Source organism: Panthera onca, chromosome C1 (assembly GCF_046562875.1).
Source record: "Panthera onca isolate mPanOnc1 chromosome C1, mPanOnc1 haplotype 2, whole genome shotgun sequence".
Taxonomy (NCBI): domain Eukaryota; kingdom Metazoa; phylum Chordata; class Mammalia; order Carnivora; family Felidae; genus Panthera; species Panthera onca.
Window position 1 is genome coordinate 185656635 of NC_138346.1, and position 21758 is coordinate 185678392.

Sequence of the window (21758 nt, forward strand, 5' to 3'; positions counted from 1 at the left end):
ATATTTAAACTGAGAGATTCCGGGAGTGCTTTGCTTCCTTATTATAGTCCCCACCCCCCTCTGGCTGCCTCTTCCTTCTCCCTGGAATACAGGTGTATTGTTGGAAGTAGAGCAGACATTTTGTTTAGTATAAGGTAATCGTAAGAATAAAAGTTACATGCTAGGAATTTAGGTACAGAAAGTTAAAAGAAGTCTGGTTCCCTCATAGCAGCATGGAATCACTGTAAGAGCCTTGGACTACTTATTTGTTCAATGGGAAAAATTAATCCCCTATTTGGTTAAGCTTGTTACTTGAGTTTAAACTGTTACTTACAGCTGTGTTCAATTCTAACAAACATCATCCTTGATAATAGTTTTTCTCAACTGGGTTATCTGTAGGTCTTTCTGTGTCCTAAATATAACTTTATAAATTGAATTCTTATAAATTTAAGGATTCATGTGTTCTCTGAGAACTGTTAAATGTAGTGTTTTTCTTTTAGTGATAATTAAAAAAATAAAAATAAACATGTTCTGAATCATCTGGATGTGATCATAACTGAATGCTGCTCTATGATTTTGATTTCCATGATTTCATTGGTTATTACAATTACAAGAAAGCATTTAGCTTTAATGTTTATAGGTTTAATTTTAATGGTTTATAGGTTTAATTTTAATGGTTTATAGGTTTAACTGTAATGGTTTATAAGTTGATTGCAGGCTGTTATTAGTTTAGCAACTCCTAATGTTAAAATGATCACTGTTGCAGGGCATCTGCTTTATACTCCTACTGAATCGCCTTACCTGGTGTATCTAGTTAGCTATGAAGAAGGGGCAAAGGCTGTTCATTAATCAGTAACTAATGCTTTGTTAAGTGATGGCCAGATGATGTCAAAGAACACCTCATGAACAAGTGTCTCATGCTAGCTTAAAGGGAGAAAGGTGGTGGGAGAATCAAGACACCATTGCAAGGTGTAGGCAGTATAGGTATGCAGACCCCAGAAGGAGATGCACTATAGCATTAGGATGATATTCGTGGAGAGTATTGCTTGAGGAGTCTCATCTTGAATATTTTAACTTGCAATAGTTCCTTAGCAGCCAGATAGTAGTAATTAAGGAAAACATTTTCATTCAACAGTATTTTAAATTAGTAGGCAAATAATTTTCAATATTGCATTCTGGAGCAACTTATTAAAGTATTACAGAGTCTGGGGTGCCTGGGTGGCTCAGTCAGTTAAGTGGCTGACTCTTGATTTCAGCTCAGGTCATGATCTCATGGTTTGTGATTTCCAGCCCCACATCTGGCTCTGTGCTGACAGCTCAGAGCCTGGACCCTGCTTCAGATTGTCTCAGTCTCTCTCTGCCCCTCCCCCTGCTCTCTCTCTCAAATATAAATAAACATTTAAAAAAAAAAAGGATTCTCTCCCTCTCCTGCTGCCCCTCTCCCCGCTCACACTCTTTCTCTAAAATAAATAAGTAAATGGGGCACCTGGGTAGCTCAGTCAGTTAAGCGTCCGACTTCAGCTCAGGTCATGATCTCACAGTCTCTGGGTTCGAGCCCCACATCAGCCTCTGTGATGACAGCTCAGAGCCTGGAGCCTGCTTCAGATTCTGCATCTCCCTCTCTCTCTGCCGCTCCCCTGCTCATGGTCTGTCTCTCTCTGTCTCAAAAATAAATAAAAACATTTAAAAAAAATTTAAAATAAATAAGTAAATAGATAATGTTTTAAAAAATATATTTTAAAAAGTAAAATACTACATAGTCTGAAAAAAATGAAATAAAAGTAATAAAAGTTAAATAATTAAATTTGAGAAATGAAGCCAACTTTGGACTTCCTCAAGAATATTTTTCCTTTCACAAGGAACTTCATATTACTAATATTACTAATATTTGAGAAAACTACTTTAACCTACTAGGTCGAGGGAGCCAGGTCTTCTGAAGAACTGGACTGGAATCCAACGCTTCGCCCAGCAAAGAGCCATACTTACTTGAATTGGCAGAGAAAAAATTTAAGGGCCTCACTTCTAAGAAATAAAGCAAAATATGATTCATGCAAGCATTTTCTCAGTTGCTGCCATGACACCAAGCAATTCTTCCTAACAAAGTTCTATCTAATGCCTTCAGCAACCAGCGACTTAGTAAGAGATATATATGTATTTTTTTTTCATTTAAAAGAGTTTGGAGAAAACTTAGTAAATTTCACAGGTGGCAGCTTGTCTGTATACTATTTGACTTTTTTTTTTTTAATATGGAACGCTTCACGAATTTGCATGTCATCCTTGCGCAGGGGCCATGCTAATCTTCTCTGTATCTTTCCAATTTTAGTATATGTGCTGCCGAAGCGAGCACACTATTTGACTTTTTAAACCATTCCATTTTGTTGTTACCCTTTCCCAGGTGTAGGAAACTTCAGTGCTGATGGTGGGGACCAAAGGAAATTATTATTGGTAGAAACAGCCCATCTTCATGAATGACCCTTCAGCCACAAAATGCTATTCTTTTTAAGTTGCTCTTAATGGCTTTGTCCTTCCTCCTATTCTCATAGAAATTCTCAGAAGTCCTGGTCTTGGCTTACCTCTTTCTACAGGTTTTAATTTACTCTCACAGTTTTAAGTATCCTTGTTATTGTAAGTGATGTGAACACATATAATTCATTAATGTATTTTAAAAATACCTATTGTATCTATCGTGTGCTATGGACCATGCTGCTAAGTATTAGGGTTATAATGTGATGAACAAGATAGGCACAAGTTTCCACATTTCTAGCTTCCTACTGGTCATCTCCCCCTTGGAATGCTAAATTCAACATACCCCAAAGTGAGGTCTTTATCATCTCCTCCAAACTCTGTTTCACTGCATGTCTGTGAGGCACACCACACTTCACCTAATTCCCCTGAGACTCCTCCTTGATTCCTCGCTTTCAGTTCCCATATCTGATGCCCAGAATTTGCTTACTGCCCTCGAATCCCATCTCTCCATGTTCTGCACTACTGCCTTCATTTAGGCTCTCCACCTCTTTTCCAAGGTCATGGCAATAGCTTCCTTATTTGTCTCCCTACCCCATATCTTCTTGGTCCCCTAAATCTGTTCTCTCTACAGCTGCCAGAATGATCAATAATGCAACCCAATGTGGTCACTCTCTTATTTAAAACTCTGAATTTCTTTCTATACTTCCACTTTAATTTTACCCATAAAATTAGAATCCTGGCTTATGAGATACATCATAACCAATCTCTGTGTTTTTTGTCTCTACATTCTAGTCTTTGGCATTTACATTCTGCTAATATTGAACTTTTTGTACTTCCCCATACACATTGTATTTTTTTCCCACTTCTTTTACTGTTTTCTCTGCTTGGAACTCGTTCTTTACTTTTTTCCTCCTTAACAAACTCTTTAGTGATCTTTCAACACCTGAATACATGGTGTCTTATTCATCTTTGCATGTCTAGCAAAGTATAGGCCTCCTGTAAATAGAAGAATAATAAATACATAACGAAACCTCTGTGCTGCTAATTCTCACATCTATATCTCCAGTGGTGAACTCTGGACAACTCTACTTGGATGTCTGAAGAGCATCTTAGTGTCGTTTACCTCAAACCAAACTGCTTACCTTCTCCATTAAGAAAGGAGTCAACGAATCATTAAATTCTACTGAAAACATTATTACACTATATGTTAACTAACTTGGATTTAAATAAAAAATAATAAAATAAAATAAAATAAAATAAAATAAAATAAAATAAAATAAAATAAAGAAAGGAGTCAGTATAGTAATAGGGTAGACTCCAGAGTCACAAAGCCTGGCCAGACCACAGTAAGGCACAACTCCAGGGGGCACCATTTACATTATAGTCTATATAAATGTCACATTTGCATATTGTACATGATGGTTCTGCTGCCTAGGATCGCATCTGGCCCAACACTTCTTAGCTGTGACTTTGGACAATTTACTTAAATTCTTTAGGCATCAGGTATTTTGTCTGTAAAACAATACTCAATAAATGTCTTTATTTTTTAAAGTTTTATTTACTTTTTGAGAAGGAGAGAGCACAAGCAGGGGAGGGGCAGAGGGAGAGAGGAGGACAAAGGATCTGAAGAGGGCTCTGTGCTGACAGTCCCAGGCTGACAGCAGACAGCAGGGTGCCCGATATGGGGCTCAAACTCACAAACTGCAAGATCACTACCTGAGCTAAAGTTGGGTGCTCAATGGCCTGAGCCACCCAGGCGCCCTTGTTTGTTATTATTTTTAACCTCAAGCCTGCTTCTCCTCTAGTATCTCCTATGTCACAGGTAAATGACATTACTCCTTTGAAAATTTTTTTAATGTTGTATTTATTTCTGAGAGAGAGAGAGAGAGAGAGAGAACAAGGATGAGTGGGGGAGGGGCAGAGAGAGAGGGAGACACAGAATCTGAGGCAGGCTCCAGGCTCTGAGCTGTCAGCACAGAGCCTGACAAGGGGCTCGAACTCATGAATCATGGTCAGCTGCTTAACCGACTAAGCTACCCAGGCACCGCCCCATGACATTACTCCTTTGTCACCAAGATAAGAAACCAAGGAATCAGATTGAAGGATTGAACTTCCTCTTTCTTCTCACCCTAAATCCAATACAAGGCCTATGGAAATATTTTTTCTTTCCTTCATCCCATCTTGCTGCCAATGTCATATTACAGTTCTGAGACTTCTCTTCTGGATCTCTGCTTCTTGTCTCCCAGTCATTATTTTTCATATCACACAGCTGCTAGAGTTATCTTCCTAAAACATAGTTCAAATAAGTTAACTTCACATCTCAAAAATATTTTTAAAATTTTTTTTAATGTTTATTTATTTTTGAGAGACAGAGCATGAGTGGGGGAGGGGCAGAGAGAGAGAGACAGAATCTGAAGCAGCCTCCAGGCCCTGAGCCATCAGCACAGAGCCTGACATGGGGCTCCAACTCACAAGCCATGCCATCATGACCTGAGCCGAAGTCAGAGGCTCAACCGACTGAGCTACCCAGGCACCCTACATCTCAAAAATCTTTTTTTTTTTTTTGTTTATTTATTTTTGAGACAGAGAGAGAGACAGAGCATGAACGGGGGAGGAGCAGAGAGAGAGGGAGACACAGAATTGGAAGCAGGCTCCAGGCTCTGAGCCATCAGCCCAGAGCCCAATGCAGGGCTCGAACTCACGGACCGTGAGATCGCGAGATCGTGACCTGAGCTGAAGTCGGATGCTTAACCGACTGAGCCACCCAGGCGCCCTTCAAAAATCTTAAGTACATTCCAAAATTAAGCATTCCTCCTATGCCAGTTACTCTGCTAGGTTCTGACACTACAAGATAAATAAAACCAGTAAAATCCTTCCCAGACCACTGTTAAATAAGGAAGGACAAAAGAATCATGTGTAAACTTAGAGCTAGAGGTATATATTAGGTACTGTAGAAGGATAAAGAAGAAAGACCCCTTGCTCCCATTTCCAAGTCTTTGCTGTTCTCAGGAAAGAGATTCCATAGTCACTTGCTTACGCAAGTGTTCAACAGATTTTTTTCTCTTTTCAGAACTCTGTCCTGGTATTTCAGGTTCTTTTTTATTTTTTTGTATATATACTTAAAGTTTATTTATTTATTTTTAAGAAAGAGACAGAGAGCACAAGCAGGGGAGGGGAACAGAGAGAGGGAGAGAAAGAATCCCAAGCAGGCTCCACACTGTCAGCACGCAGCCTCCTGTAGGGCTCGAACTCACAAACCGTGAGATAATGACCTGAGCTGAAACCAAGAGTCAGACGCTTAACCAGCTGGGTCACCCAGGAGCCCCTCAGTTTTTTATTTCCATGGGGATAGGCTGTTAAGATTTATTTGGGCCAGCATAACTCTTTTGGTTCTTGAATGACCCAAGTAAACCTAAGTGCCTAGCCCAGGGCTAGATACAATAAATGGTCATTTTTTATTCTGGCTGAAGTAGGACTGTGTGTTGTTGGTTTAACTGCCTATAGCAATAACCATCCACTATATATTTTTTTAAGTCTTTATTTATTTTTGAGAGAGAGACAGAGTGCGAGCAGGGGAGGAACAGAGAAGGAGACACAGAATCCCAAGCAGGCTCCAGGCTCCAAGCCGTCAGCACAGAGCTGGAGCTGGGCCCGAACTCACGAACCTTGAGATCATGGCCTGAGCCCAAGTCGGAGGCTTAATTGACTGAACCACCCAGGTGCCCCAATAACCATCCACTATTAAGCTCTGAAGTTCTATGTCTCCCCTGCGCCTCTGGAAGGAAATGAATAATGGCCAAATAATTGTTCAGCCTCAGGCAGAGAAGGAAAAAAAAAAAAAAAAAAAACAATAAAAAATCACTACTGTTGCAATGTAGGATAAATGCCAAAACACTTTGAGATGCTCAACCGGCATGACTCAGCACATTCCCATTTCTTACTCTGCTATAACATCCAAGGGAGTTAATAGGATGGGGGAATGGAGATGGGGGCAGAAAGGGGACAAAATGTATTTATTATACGCCTGATATTTTATAGCGGGTGCTCTGTTGTGTCTTGGGGATACAGAGATGGAAGTAACCCAAACCTTACTTTCCAGAAAGTCTATCAAGAAGCAGCAGTCATGTAAACGTGTAAAATAGCTTAGATACTTTGTATAGCTTTTCGCTATCAGGATATTGTTTGGGCACAAAGGAGGGAATGGTAAATTCTGCGGATGAGCAAAAATCAGAACAGCTTCAGAGAAATTCTGGGGATGAGCCAAGGTCAGGAACAGTTTCAGAGAAGTCATGCTTCAGCTGAGTCTTTAAAGATACTTTCTCTAGGCCAACTCCTAGGAGGGAACGGATTCTTCATACTTGAACAAAAGCCTGAAGTCTTGAAACAGCGACACATTGTTGTGGGTATTACAATTAATCTAGGAGCAAGGAAGAATTATAGCAACAATAGCTAACATTCTAATGTATAAAAAGAACTAGGAACTGCTAAGTAAGCTACGAAGATGATCTCAAAGAATTAATAATATAACCATTTTATAGGTAAGAAAAGTAAGGCTCTTGCCTGAAGGCCACAGATAAAATGACAATGAGTTTTAACTGAGGAAACTGAATACAGAGCCCCAGTTTTTTAAACCACAAATCAGAGGAGTGAAACGATCAGATTTCAAAAAGATTCCCTCCAGCAGCTGTGGAAGGAGCGGATGGGAGAAGTAAAGCAGCAATCCTGTGATCAGAACAATTAAGGAAGTTGTCTACCGAGGATCAGCAATAGGGCAGAGGCTGGGGGGATCGGGGTGGAATCTTTGAGAAACATTTGGATAGTTTTCAATGCTTCGTATGGATCAGACGTGATCCTCCGTGGACGGCAACAGGACCCTGGTCTCGGCCTTGAGCGCAAGACACGCAGGGCCCCGCCCCCCCCCCCCCCCCCTCACAGAGACCCAGATTAACCGAGGCATTATGGATTTGGAAACTGTAGCTCTCAGCTCTCCGACCCCAAAGGTCGGGGGCAAGGAGGGGTATTCGTACCTTCCGCGTCCTAGCCCGCCCACAACGAGGAAAGTGCTGACTCATCCTGGCGGGGCGCTTTCAATCGGGGCGGGGCTCGGACCAGATCCCCCTCCTCTCTCCACCTCTTACACCCCCGGCCCTCTCTGACTCTCGCGAGAGCCCTATAGGCTATAAAAGCAGTGCCTCCCGCGTGCTTCACGCGTTTTCTTCCTGGCTGGCTTTTGGTGTGATCTGCTTTAGACCTGGTAAGAGGCGCCCGTATACCCCTGTCGTCGCCTTTTCCTCGTCCATCCGGGGACCTGCCCTACTCGGTTTGGGTTGTTGTGACGGGGGAGGCGGCTCGGCGAGGTGTGGCGCGCTTGAGAGTGGTTAGGTGGTACGTACACCCTCCAGTGGGCCCTCCGTAGAGATGCGGTGACTTGTTTAAACCCCGAAGCTAATGTCGGCTCGAGTTTCCTCTTCCCCCTGCAACCCGAGCAGAGGGCGCTCATTGGCTTGGTATGGCGCCGGGGCGGACTCGTGGTAGTAGTGGGCTCTCCGACTAGCCTTCTGGGCGCGGCGGGTTCGGGAAGCTTCTAGAATGGACCTGGAAACTGACCTGAGGCTACCCGCCCGACGTGTGGTAGAGGCAAAGGCTTTTCCCGGTCCTCAGCTGTGACTAGATGAGGAGTTTCGGATATGAAGATTCCCTTCCCTGTATCTATTTTTTTCATTTACGGAATATTGTGGTGGTCCCAAATGCCTCTGTGAAGACTGCGCATTTTTTTTTTTTTTCTGGTGCTTTCCGAAGTGTTGGGGTGATGATAGGAGTGGCAGGAGGTTACCAGAAGTAGAGTTTGGGGGTGTGGCGGAGTTTGGGGGCGGATCCTCGGAGGGTGCCCACAAAGGGCTTAAGGTCCAACAGCCTTCCCCTCGCTAAGTTGGACTTTAGCGGACGTGGGGGCCGTCTGGAAAAGCAGGTTTGGACGTGAAGGGCCTTTATGTTGGTCACACCCTATATATTTGGTCGCCAGGTTGGAGTGTGCCTTACTAGTTAAAAAAAATTTTTTTTTTAATGTTTATGTTTGAGAGAGCGAGAGCAGGGGAAAGGCGGAGAGAGAGACACAGAATTTGAAACAGTCTCCAGGCTCTGAGCTGTCTGTCCGTACGGTGCCTAAAGCGAGGCCCGAACTCCGGATCGCCGAGATATGACCTGATCCAAAGCAGGTCGGAAGCTTAACCGACTGAGCCACCCAGGCGCTGCTTTTTTGTTGTTAAAAGTGTGTGTTAAGCAGTAAAGTTTGCAGTGATTGGGGCACCTGGGTGGCTTGGTCGGTTGAGCGTCCAACTTCCGCTCAGGTCATGATCTCCCCTTTAGTGGTTTAGAGCCCCGCATCAGGCTCTCTGCACTTCCCTCGCTGGTGCTCTCTCTCAAAAATAAATATTAAAAAAAAGTTTTCAGTGATCGATGCTCACAACGTTTTTGGTTGTGGTGCTATGCACCAAAAAACTTTGGGACTTGGAAAATTAGCTTGCTGCTTTCAAACTGATGGCGTACTGGGTTAGCTCTTAAATCCTTATCTTTGTTTCCACTTGGGTAAATCCAGTGCAGCATTGCTTTTTGGCAATAGACTCTCGTTGTCCTGGCCCCAGGTCAAAAACCCATTTTTGTAAGCACTTCAAGTGCTTAAAACACAACCCCTGAAGTTTTGGAATTTAGTAGATGCCAGAATAGTGGTCTTGCCTCTTAAAAAATTGGATTGCTTTAGGGTGTGTGCTCTTGTGGGCAAATGTACCTGGAGAAACGTCAAGTGTGCTTCCTGAATTATGAAGGCAGATGAAGGTGCAGTCCAGGGAAAGGGGTGGCAACATGATCACATCTAGGAATCAGACACTGGCATTGTTCATTTGGGCTCAGGTTTGGGGCTGAACCTTCCTTTGTTTCTTTATGTATAATGAAAATACAGAAGGAAAGTGCCTTTGCACAAATCCTGTTTTAGAAAAAGTAATAGAGGTTACTTTAGTTTATAAAGAAATTGCTGTATTTAAGTGAAAATGATACTCAGACATGGAGTATCTGGTTTTGTTTCAAAAGATGGAAAGCTCAGTTTATGCTTCTTACTAATGTAAAAATTAATGTATATGTTCAGGGCCACTGGACAATTCTTTTATCATTCTACAGCTAAGTTTCTAAGTAGATGAAATGTGCTGGTTATCTAAAAAAAAAAAAAAAAAAAGGCTTGTTTCTAATTCATTTCCTCTTTTATCTTTTTCAGCTGATAGTAAGATGTCTTCAGGAAATGCCAAAATTGGGCATCCTGCCCCCAACTTCAAAGCCACGGCTGTTATGCCAGATGGCCAGTTCAAAGACATCAGCCTATCTGACTACAAAGGTGAGAGTAATTACTTTAGATTCATTAAAATTGAATTACTTTAGGGGCACCTGGGTGGCTCAGTTGCTTGAGCATCCGATTTCAGCTCAGGTCATGATCTCCTGGTTCGTGAGTTCGAGCCCTACTTCGGGCTCTGTGCTGACAGCTCAGCCTGGAGCCTGCTTCAGATTCTGTGTCTCCCTCTCCGACCCTCCCCTGCTCATGGTCTCTTTCTCTTAAAAAAATAAACATTAAGACTTAACTATTTTACAGTTTAAGGTGGCTCATTAGGTTTCTGTATCTGTCATGTTTGATTGTAAAATGAATTTATATATTGTAGGTCACTGTCTTTAGGGTAGGAGGCCGTTTACCTACATGTTGAAGTAGTGATTACCAACCATGTTCATGGGGGTAGACTTTAGGTTCAGACTGCTATGGAAAAAGCCCATGCTTCATTATGTCTGGATATATTAGTTCAGTTATCTTCTCAGTACTCAGTTGTATTGTCTTGGAGATCTTCTCAGTATTTCATTGAAAGCTCAAGTTTTTGGGGCTTAAGCTGCTTATTAAGTTTTTGAAATAATGTATGGCACAGCTGCTATAATAGGCAGAAGGCTTAGGTACATTCCCTTGACTGTTTTGCCCCAAGAGAAGAGTTGATGGTACAGTTGGAACAACTCTTCCTGTTACAGTTTCATGCAAACACTTGGCAAATTCTAATGAGGCTCTTCTTTTTTTTTTTTCGTGTTAAACCTTAACAGTCCTAGAACAGCTGCGTTTTCTGGGATAATTGATACAAATTCCTTGAAATGCGAACCTGAAACTCCAGTTTTAAGTGTACCTTTCTTAGTAGTGTGGTAATTAGTTCCTAGACTCGGCTTTTGCATGAACATGTGACTAAGGTTTCCTAACGCAGCACACTTGTTTGGAATGAGAAGCAAGTAAGAGGGGCCCTATGGAGGGAAGCTCCTCTGGCAAACAGGATAAGTAGCACCATGGGGAGGTGACCCTGGCCCAAGGGTTTAGAAAGAGCTGCTCTCTGTCCTCCAGGGCTTGACCTGAGGTTTCAAAGTGCTTGTTAGGCAAAGCCCTGGAGAGGTTGTTTAGATGAGTGAGTTTCTACTGATTTTGGTTTTCAGAGTAAATGTCAAAAGGAGCACCTCACTTTGGTTTTCAGACATTGCTGCTACCTGGAAATGAGTGAATATTTGGAACTGTTTTAATAATTCAGCCCATTAGGTGTGGTGAAAGGCTGATTGGCCAGTTGAAGATCTACTTCTATTGGTAATCTGAGTGACCTCAGTAAAATTTACACTAGAGATCCTGTTACCTTTCAGGACTTTTGAAACTTTTGCCTCAAGAAATTTTTCTTGTCCTATTAGGCTTGTTGGATTTGTGCTGATTCAGGTGATCACTTAAACCTTACCTGTCCCGTTGATGTGGTTCATTGTGGAAGAAGCACAAAAGGCATTTTGTTTTGTTTTTCTTTATTGCTTTGTAGCATGGAATCCAGTAGTTGAGCTTCTCCTGTGGGCTAATTGTAATCATTGGCATTAGGCTATCTAGTAGGTATTTGCATCCTTGGTTTTGCTTTTCTTCATTGGAGAACTTGGTGTTTGTGCTAACTTTTTTTTTAATGTTTATTTTTGAGAGAGACCGTGTGTGAGCGGGGAGGGGTAGAGAGAGAGAGAGAGAGGGAGACACCAAATCTGAAATAGGCTCCAGGCTCCGAGCACAGAGTCGGATGTGGGGCTCAAACTTGGGAACGGGGAGATCATGACCTGAGCTGAAATCGGAGGCTTAATCCAACTTCACCCACGGAGCCATTCAGGCCCCCTCCTGTGCTAATTAAAAAAAAAATTTTTTTTTTTTAATGTTTATTTTTGAGACAGACTGAGCATGAAGGGGGAGGGTCGGAGAGAGAGGGAGACACAGAATCTGAAGCAGGCTCCAGGCTCTGAGTTGTCAGCACAGAGCACGATGCAGGGCTCAAACTCACAGACTGAGATCATGACCTGAGCCAAAGTCGGAAGCTCAATGGACTGAGCCACCCAAGTGCCCCCCTCCTGTGCTAATTTTAACTACCTAGAGATACAGATCAAACTGAACGGTGTTTATCTTATAATTGGCAGCTAGTGAGGAGACAGGAAAATAAAGCACAGAACTGAAAGGAACTTTTTTTAATACAGGCTTTCCTGCCACAAGATGTTCTAAAAGTAGCTGCTAGGAGACATCTGTGTTGAGTGTTGGTGTTTAGCAATTGTTTATAAAAAGGCTTTTTTTCCTCAGAGAAAAATGCCTTTAGGTTTTTATTTTTAAAAAAATATTTTATTTTGAAAGAGAGGGCACAAGTGAGGGGCAGAGAGAGGGAGAGAGAATCCCAGGAGGGGCAGAGAGAGAAAGAAGTAGAGCTTGAACCTGGGCCTAAGTCAGATGCTTAAACGACTGAGTCACCTAGGTGGCCCAAGGTTTTATCTTAAATATCAGCACCCAACAGGGGGCTGAAACTCAAAGCTGGGAGATCAAGAGTCACACACACCACCCACTGAGCCAGCCAGGTGCCCTTTGTAAAGCAAGGAAGTATGTTTCAAAGGCAAACTTGTGGCTTTTCCTCCCCCTCCCTCCCCAGGAAAATACGTTGTGTTCTTCTTTTACCCTCTTGATTTCACCTTTGTGTGCCCCACGGAGATCATTGCTTTCAGTGACAGAGCGGAAGAATTTAAGAAACTCAACTGCCAAGTGATTGGTGCTTCTGTGGATTCTCATTTCTGTCACCTGGCATGGTAAATCTCTTGGTCAACTTTTGCATATGAACTTTGAACTAAGCCGCAACTGGGACTGGAGGCTTTGATAATAGACTTGCTCAAGTATTGCCTTCTGGCTTCTGATGGAAGGAGTGTGCAACGGCTGTGACTTCTTGTTGCTCTCATCTGGCAGCAAAGAAGAAGCAACCTGGGTTGCAGCTGAGTATCCTGGTGACCTTAACTGTCTTCAGGCACTCACTTTACTGCTGGAAAAAGTTTGAAGTCTTTTGGGGATTAAATTACAGTTACTTCACATTACATTAGGAATGTTGAAAAAGGGAAGGAATAGAAACAGTTAATGCTTTTGCTACACAAGAGTTTAAATGAATGTGATTGTATGTGTGCCTTTTGCTGTAGGATCAACACACCCAAGAAACAAGGAGGACTGGGACCCATGAACATTCCCTTGGTATCAGACCCCAAGCGTACCATTGCTCAGGACTATGGAGTCTTAAAGGCTGATGAAGGCATCTCATTCAGGTATATACCTACCAGTGGGCTGTCATCAAAATTATCTGATTGACTTGAGGGCCTTTTTTATTTGGAGAAAGATAGGACCCTGATCTGTAGACTCTTCTGTGTGTGTGTGTTTTTTTTTCCCCTCCAGTTAATTTACTGAGAAATAATTGACCTACATTACTGAATAAGTTTATTTTTAACTTTTTAATTTTACTTATTTAAATTTTACTTTATTTATTTTTTTTTTTTTTTACTTTATTTTTTAAATTTATTTTGAGAGAGAAGAGAGCACATGAGTAAGGGGGATGCAGAGAAGGGGAGAGAGGATCCCAAGCATGCTCAGCGTGTAGAACCTGATGGAAGGGCTCAGTCTCCCGAACCATGACATGACCTGAGCCCAAATTTAGATTTTATTTTTTAAGTAATCTTTACTTCCAACGTGGGGCTCGAACTCACAACCCTGAGATCAAGAGTCATATGCTTTACCAATTAAGCCAGCCAGGCTCCCCCATCACTACATGTGTTTAAAGTGTACAGCATGGTGATCTAATCTCCTTCTTTCTTGCCTTTCCTTTCTCTCTCTCCCTCCCTCTTTCTCTCCTTCCTCATCTGTATGCCTAAGACCTGAAGGTCGAGAGTAGTACGATTTTCCAACTGAGCAGGGGTTGGCGGGGGATGCTTCTTCACTAGAGGCAAAGCCAGTGCACGTCTGGGAGGCCAGCACGTTTTCATTTCCATTGCAAGCAGTTTCCAAACTGATAATTGCATCTCTCTCAAGCCTTCAATCTCTTCTTCCCAGGGGCCTCTTTATCATTGATGAGAAAGGTATCCTTCGACAGATCACAGTAAATGACCTTCCTGTCGGCCGTTCTGTGGATGAGACTCTGAGACTAGTTCAGGCCTTCCAGTTTACTGACAAGCATGGGGAAGGTAAGCCAATTCACCTAGTGACTTGACAATAGAATGGTGGTAGGATACGAAAGATGGCAGGAACATGGTCTACCAAATGAGAAAAATCTGTTTCTCCAAGAAATTGAAGTCTCTGCATTATACTGGGTTGTGGGGGTGAGATAATGGAAAAGCTTGGGGAAGAGAATATAAAGGTTTTTTGTTCCAGCTCCACATTCCCAGCTTCTGCCCTGCTCATTTAGAATCACTGCTGAAGCCTTTAAGTTATTAAAGGAGTGTAGGAGGATTTCATAGGTGTATAAGGACAAAACAAAAGGCTTGAGAATTATATCTAGAGATAAAGCATGCCATTCTTGACAAGTGTTTATTGGGAGAGGAGCTTAATCCCTGTGGTCCGTATTTGTTTTATGATCCTTTTTAAACACAAATCTAAGACCAGTTTTGAATTTTGGAAAATATAAATAGGGCTAAGATAACTTGCCCAAGGACAATGGACAGATACAGCTAATACTTTTTTTTAATCTTCTTAAATACATTCTAAAAAATAAAAAACATTTTATTGTACAGCGTTGTTGTTGTATTTGTAAGAATTACGCTCTGCAAATAACCAAATTATGTAAATGTTTAAAACTTTTTTGAAGGAAGAGGGTTAGGGATAGAGGGTTTCAAATGAAATATCCAGGTTCTTCATTAGACATTTGAGGATCAAAGACTTTTTTGTTAAATTTTTTAATTTTAATTTTTTGTTTAGAATGCCTGTGAGTGAGGGAGGGGGCAGGGGGAGAGAGAGAATGTGAAGCAGACTCCATGCTTAACATGGAGTCTGACACAGGGCTCATTCCCATGACCCTTGGCTCATGATCTGAACCAAAAAGAAAGAGTTGGGCACTCAACTGGCTGAGCTACCCAGGTACCCCAAAGATAATGTTTTACAAGGTTGTCCTTAGAGAATCTACACATCACTAAAGAGATTCAATTTAGGGTTTTTTACCTAGCATTTTAGAGAGTGTAGACCTTTCTTTTCCTATTTATCCAGCATTAGTACTTTCCTTCTAATATTCTTTTTTTTTATTTTTATTTTTTTAACGTTTATTTATTTTTGAGACAGAGAGAGAAACATAGCATGAACGGGGGAGGGGCAGAGAGAGGGAGAGAGAGAGGGAGACACAGAATCGGAAGCAGGCTCCAGGCTCTGAGCCATCAGCCCAGAGCCCGATGCGGGGTTCGAACTCGCGAACCGCGAGATCGTGACCTGAGCTGAAGTCAGACGCCCAACCGACCGAGCCACCCAGGCGCTCCTCCTTCTAATAATATTCTTACTGCAGTATGATAAAGTACTGAACTACTTGATCCCAGCTTTTGAGTTTGTAAGGGTGTAGCTGTTTTTTTGTTTTTTTTTGTTTTTTTAAGTTTAATTTTGAGGGAGGGAGAGCGAGAGATCCCAAGGAGGCTCCATACTGTCCGTGCAGAGCCTGATGCAGGGCTCAAAACCACAAACTGTGAGATGACCTGAGCCAAAGTTAGATGCTTAACCGACTGAACCACCCAGGTGCCCCTAGATGTTTTTTAAGTTTTTGAGACTGTGCCAGAGCATGTGCACAAGCAGGGAAGGGGCAGAGAGAGAGAGAGACAGGGAGAGAGAATCCCAAAGAGGCTCCACGCAGTCAGCACAAAGCCTGAAGTGGGGTTTGATCTCACAGACCTTGAGATCATGACCTCAGTTGAAATCAAGAGTGGGAAACTTAACCAACTGAGCCACCCAGGTGCCCCAAGGCTGTAGCTTTTTTTACTTTTTCCCCCTCACTGGAGTATAGTTGTTGCTGGAATGAGACAACCTTATCTTAAGAGTTAGTTTAGTTTTTTAAGACTTAGCTCCTGAGGCTACAGGTGCTGGGTATGTGGGGAATGGAGATCTTGAAGCCTACACCTTTCCAAGCTTAACATAATTGAGGATGAGAAGGACAAGATAGTTATTTTGTTTTTAATTTTTTTTAATGTTTATTTTTGAGGGAGACCGAGCACGAGCAGGGGAGGGACAGAGAGGGAGACACAGAATCCAAAGCAGGCTCCAGACTCAGCTGTCAGCACAGAGCCAGACATGGGGCTTGAACCCATGAACCATGAGATCATGACCTGGGCCCAAGTAGACTACTTAAGCAAGTGAGCCACCCAGGTGCCCTAAGGACAGAATAGTTGTGATCAAGTGCTACTGATGTCAAATCAGGTGCACAAGTATACTTCAATAAATTTGTCTTACAACGTTCCATTTTCTTTCTCTAGATAATAAATAGTTCAGACTAGTTTTCTAAGGCCCATTTCACCTCTGATTTTGTGGTAAAGAACATGGAAGTTGATAAGAGTTGGAATTGATGAGGTCTCTTAGGGGAACCGAAAAGTGATAGTTTGGCTAGAGGGGAACGCTAGTATGAATCCATGAGCGCTGATACCCAAAGGCACCATTTGCGGAAGCTTGTGTGGATTGAAGGAGCTGACTGCTGCTGAGACTGCCTCCTGGTGGGGGATGAGATTCAGCACAAAGAAGTTGCTGAGGAGTGTTGTTAAAGCCCTTTATTGAACTTCCTAGCACCTTGCATATAGGTGAGACTTGAACCCAAGCTTTCATAACTGAAGATTGCTTCTTCAGAGTCTTGGTCTCTTCTTTCCATCTCACTAGAACAGGCATGGCTTGTTGTGTGTAGCCTTTATGATTTATATGATAATTGCCATTTGAGAGCGTATGAATACCAAACATGGTATGTGAGGTACTTAGCGTGTGTTATTTGACAGATAACTCTACATTTCTATTTTTTGATGTAATTGACATATAACGTCAGTTTTAGGTATACAGTGAAATTCAGTTTCATTTATATTTATATATTCTATGTTCCTGTGTTTTCAAGTTTTTATTTAAATTCCAGTTAACATAATGTAACCGTTTCAGGTGTAAAACTTAGCGATTCATCACTTACAATACCAGTGCTCTACACAAGTGCCCTCCTTCATACCCATCACCCATTTAACCCATATCCTGCCCCTCCATTCCTTCCAGTAACCCTGTTTTTTTTCTTAATTTTTTTTTTTTTTAACGTTTATTTATTTTTGAGACAGAGAGAGACAGCATGAACGGGGGAGGGTCAGAGAGGGAGACACAGAATCTGAAACAGGCTCCAGGCTCTGAGCTGTCAGCACAGAGCCCGACGCAGGGCTCGAACTCACGGACCGTGAGATCGTGACCTGAGCCGAAGTCGGCCGCTTAACCGACTGAGCCACCCAGGCGCCCCTTCTTAATTTTTTAATGTTTATTTTTGAAGGAGAGAGAGACAGAATGTGAGTGGAGGAGGGGGCAGAGAGGGAGGGAGACACAGAATCAGAAACAGGCTCCAGGCCCTGGAGCTGCCAGCACAGAGCCCAACACAGGGCTCAAACTTGAGTAATTGAGGTCATGACCTGAGCTGAAGTCAGATGCTTAACCTACTGAGCCACCCAGGTGCCCCTCAGTTTGTTTTCTGTAGTTGAGAAACCACGTTGTTATTTTTGAGGACTCAAACGAATATTTTAAATACAGTATTTATTAATAGTAAATGTGGAAACCAAACCAAATTCACAGCTGTTCTTTTTTTTTTTTTTTTTTTTTAATTTTTAAAATGCTAAAAAGTCCCTCTTGAGGGCTGTTTTGGAAGTTTCTTATACTGAGGTTACCATGACTATGTCACTTTCTCCTTGGAGAGTCATGCTATTTTGAAAGGTGGTTTATGTGGGGCTTAACCAGTTCTTCTGTACCCCATGTTCTGAGAAAACCAACACTGCTGGGTATGAGTGAAACATGCAAGTGTGGTTCTTTCTGTCTTGTCACTGATAACTGGTTATATTCTTTTTTTTTTTTTTTTTTTTTTTAACATATATTCTTAAGTGCCATGAACCTTTACTGCCCATGAGAATAAGTTGGCAAGGTTTTTCTGGTTCATTATTCCTATCTTTGTGTCATGATTTATAATTGGGCTTTTCTTTTAAAGGTTATATGTTTTCTAAGACCAACTTTGTTGGTTCCCTGTTCACATCTACTGTCAAACTTTTGGCTGGCTCTTGCCTGGTCTCTGCTTATTTGCTGTTCTTTGTTCTCTAGCTTTTTTATGCTTTAGGGACCTGTGTTTTAACCCTTTGGTGCTAATAAAGCTAATAATTGTAACAATCAAGTGAAGATTCCAGGAAAGTAATGGATGGCAGCTGGGTCCATCTACACTTTGTTCCCAGACAGCTGGTTGCAGAGTGACATCTAAGGCTATGATATCCTTGGACTGAAAGGGGCTCCCCTTCTCTCACTTGAGCAAGAGAGATTTGCTGCTTCATTATTGGACTTGGTGACTATGTGTCTCCTAGAAGATGGAATAGCAAATGGAAGTGAAAAATCAGAGATTGGTTTCCTTGCTTCTCTCTCCTCAGGTTAGCCCAAGGAGCATTGCTGGCTCAGGATTATAGGAAAAGGTTAAAAGCTATGCTTTCTGCATAAATGTATGAAAGATTCAAATGCAGACCTTTGTTTACCATGGGGTAGAAGGCACTTACTTAGACAAATAGGGCCTGTTATGGGGGTCCTGCCCCCATGTATTTCAGGCTGTCCAGTTTGGCAGTTAACACTGAGGAGGCAAACTGGTTGCTATCTTCAGATCTTCCAAGGGCTGTCAGAAGGAAGAAGCAGCTTAATGTTAACTGTTGTTACACAGTCCTAGCTTTGTTTGTTTAGCTTATTTCTTGGTATGTAGACAAATCGTGATTTTGGTTTTTTTTGGTTTTTTTTGTTTTTTGTTTTTTTGTTAAGAGCCTGTAAACTGGGGAAGAGGGGCAGAGGGAGAGAGAATCTTAGGCTCCACCCTCAGCATGGAATCCAACGCAGAGCTCAATCCTACAACCCTGGGATCATGATCTGAGCCAAAATCAAGAGTCGGACACTGAACTAACTAAGCCACCCAGGCACCTCTAAAGTTTTTAGATTTTTAATGCAATACAGTGTGGCCTAATCTGTCATTAAGTGTATAATTCAGTGGCATTAATTGCATTCACAATTTTGTGTATCCATCACCAGTACTTTCTGAATGTTTTCATCATCCCAAATAGCTATAACCATTAAGCATTAACTCCCCATTCCCCTTTCCTTCCAGCCCTTGGTAAATTCTACTTTCTGTGTCTATGAGTTTGTCTATTCTAGATATTTCATGTAAGTGAAATCATACGATATTTGTCCATCTATGTTTGGTTTCTTTCACTTAGCATAATGTATTCGAGATTCTCAAGGTTCATGTTGCAGTGGGTATCAAAACTTTCTTTTTTAAGGCTGAATAATACTCCATTTTATGTATATATGTCCTATTTATTCTTTCATTTCTTGATGGACACAGTTTTTTATCTTTTGGCTGTTGTGAATAATGCTGCTAGAGTAATGGTGAACAGGTATCTGAATCTTTGTTCCTATTTATTTTGGGTATTTACATTAGAAGTGTAATTGCTGGGTCATGTAGTTCTGTTTAGCTTTTTCAAGAATTGCCAAACTCTCTTCTATAGCAGCTGCACCATTTTACATTCCCACCAGTAATATCAAGGATTCTCTACAACCTTGCCAACACTTGGTCTTTTTCCTTTCTTTTTTTTTTTTTTTTTAATAAATGCTATATAGCCTGGTGGGTGTGAAGAGGTGTCATTGTGCTTTTGATTTGCATGTCCCTAATGAATAGTGATATTGAGCATGTTTTCATGTGCTTATTGACCATTTGCATATCTTTAGAGAAATGTCCACTCAAGTCCTTTGCCTGTTTTGAGCTAGGGTGTCTTTTGTTGAGTTGTGGGAGGTTTTTTTTTGTTTTTTGTGGGGTTTTTTTGGTAAAAGTTCTTTTTTTAAGTTTGAGAGAGACAGCAAGTGGGGAAGGGACAGGGAGAGAAAGGAAGAGAGAGAATTGGCAAGTGGGGCATAAATTTGACATGGGGCTCAAACTCACGAACCCTGTGAGAACCAAGAGTCAGATGCTTAACCGACAGTCACCCAGGCGAGTTCACTGGATGTCTTCAGTTGTGGGAGTTCTTTATACATTTTGGATATTAATCCCTCATCAGATACATGATGGGTAAATATTCCCATTCTGTGTGTTAACTCTTAAAATGTCCTTTTTGGGGCACCTTTGTGGCTCAGTCAGTTAAGCATCCAACTCTTGATTTTGGCTCAGGTCATGATCTTATGATTTGGGAGTTCCAGCCCAACATCAGGCTCTGTGTTGACATTGTGGAGCTTGCTTGGGATTCTGTCTCCCTCTGTTCCTCCCTGCTCACTCTCTCTCTCAGAATAAATGAAAATAAACTTTAAAAAAAAAGCCTTTGTACAAAAGTTTATAATTTAGATCAAGTCAAATTTATCTGTTTATTGTTGCATGTGCTTTTATAATCCTATCTACGAATACATTTCCAAATCCAAGGTTGTGAAGTTCTGTTTTCTCCAGAGTTTATGATTTTAGCCCTTATCTTTAGGTTGACCCATTATTGAGTTGATTTTTTTTTTTTTTTTTTTTTTTTTTTTTTAAATATGAGGTGTAAAATAGGGATCCACCTTCATTCTTTCTCATGTGGAAGTCCAGCTGGTCCCAGCACCATTTATTGAAGAGCAATTAAGATTTTTAAAAAGATACACATGAAGGGGTGCCTGGGTTGCTCAGTCGGTTAAGTGTCCGACTTTGGCTCAGGTCATGATCTCACGGTTTGGGAGCCCCGTGTTGGGCTATGTGCTGACAGTTCAGAGCCTGGAGCCTGCTTTGGATTCTGTCTTCTTTCTCTGCCCCTCCCCAACTTGTGCTCTGTTTCTCTGTGTCTCTCAAAAAATAAATAAATATAAAAAAATATATATACATGAAGCATACATAAAATAATTGAGGAAATACAAATACCAATTCATCCACTGTCTACGGTTAACAAATACATGTGTTTTTTTTTTTTTGCTGTATGTGCATTACGCAGATTATTTGTAGACCAAAGCATACAATTGAAGCTTGTAAAGTAGTTACTTAATTTCTTTAAATTTCAGGTGCTGCATGAATAAATTAGATACAATAGCATTAGGGCTGTGGTGAGGATTGAATTAGGTTTGTAGTTATCCTTGCACTAAAAGACTTGAATTATCTCACACTATAGCATAAGTATTCTGGTTCCTGAGTGTTCAGCCTCTTAAGGTATCAGATTTGGTTTTGAGCCTTTTGTCTGTCACCCATTTGTCCATGGGAGGAGGGTGGAACTCACCACTGAGCAGGTTATTAATTGATAGTACTCTTCTCTTGCAGTGTGCCCAGCTGGCTGGAAGCCTGGCAGTGATACCATCAAGCCTGATGTCCAGAAGAGCAAAGAATATTTCTCTAAGCAGAAGTGAGCGCTGGGCCTTTTTAGGGCCCGGCTGCATTGGCTGGCCATGAAAACAAAATCTCTTTTGTACTATTGTCATGCTTAAGACACAAGACTTTAGATTCAGTGCAGATGTGGTATGGGATGGGACAGGCCTTTCCTGCAGGGGTTGGGGAGGCCAGCCTTTCTTCCTCTGGAGAGAATGGCCCATGCTGTGCTATGGGGCAAGTCAACTGATGTGTACAGTAGTGGGGCATCACTTTTGATCTTTGTTTCTATTAAACTTGAACTGAGACCTTGTTGAGTCTTCATTTCAGGGGGCACCAGCTTTGATTTTAAGAGTAATTTACTCTCTGCTTTCCTTTTTTTAGGGTAAAATGAAGGTTGATAGCTGCCTCAGAATCAGAAAG

General features: G+C 41.6%; 1 protein-coding gene and 1 non-coding gene across 2 annotated transcripts; one reads left to right on the forward strand and one right to left on the reverse strand.

The window, feature by feature from the left end:
- Positions 1-2219: 2219 nt before the first annotated feature.
- LOC132673954 (U6 spliceosomal RNA) lies at positions 2220-2326 on the reverse strand. Its single transcript, XR_009608287.1, has one exon. It is a non-coding gene; the product is annotated as a U6 spliceosomal RNA (small nuclear RNA).
- A 5242-nt stretch (positions 2327-7568) lies between these two features.
- PRDX1 (peroxiredoxin 1) lies at positions 7569-21661 on the forward strand. Its single transcript, XM_060625291.3, has 6 exons — positions 7569-7699; positions 9710-9826; positions 12435-12588; positions 12967-13089; positions 13868-13998; positions 21291-21661. The coding sequence occupies exons 2-6, from the start codon at positions 9721-9723 to the stop codon at positions 21374-21376; spliced, it is 600 nt and encodes a 199-aa protein (XP_060481274.1). The 5' UTR covers positions 7569-7699; positions 9710-9720; the 3' UTR covers positions 21377-21661.
- Positions 21662-21758: the final 97 nt, after the last annotated feature.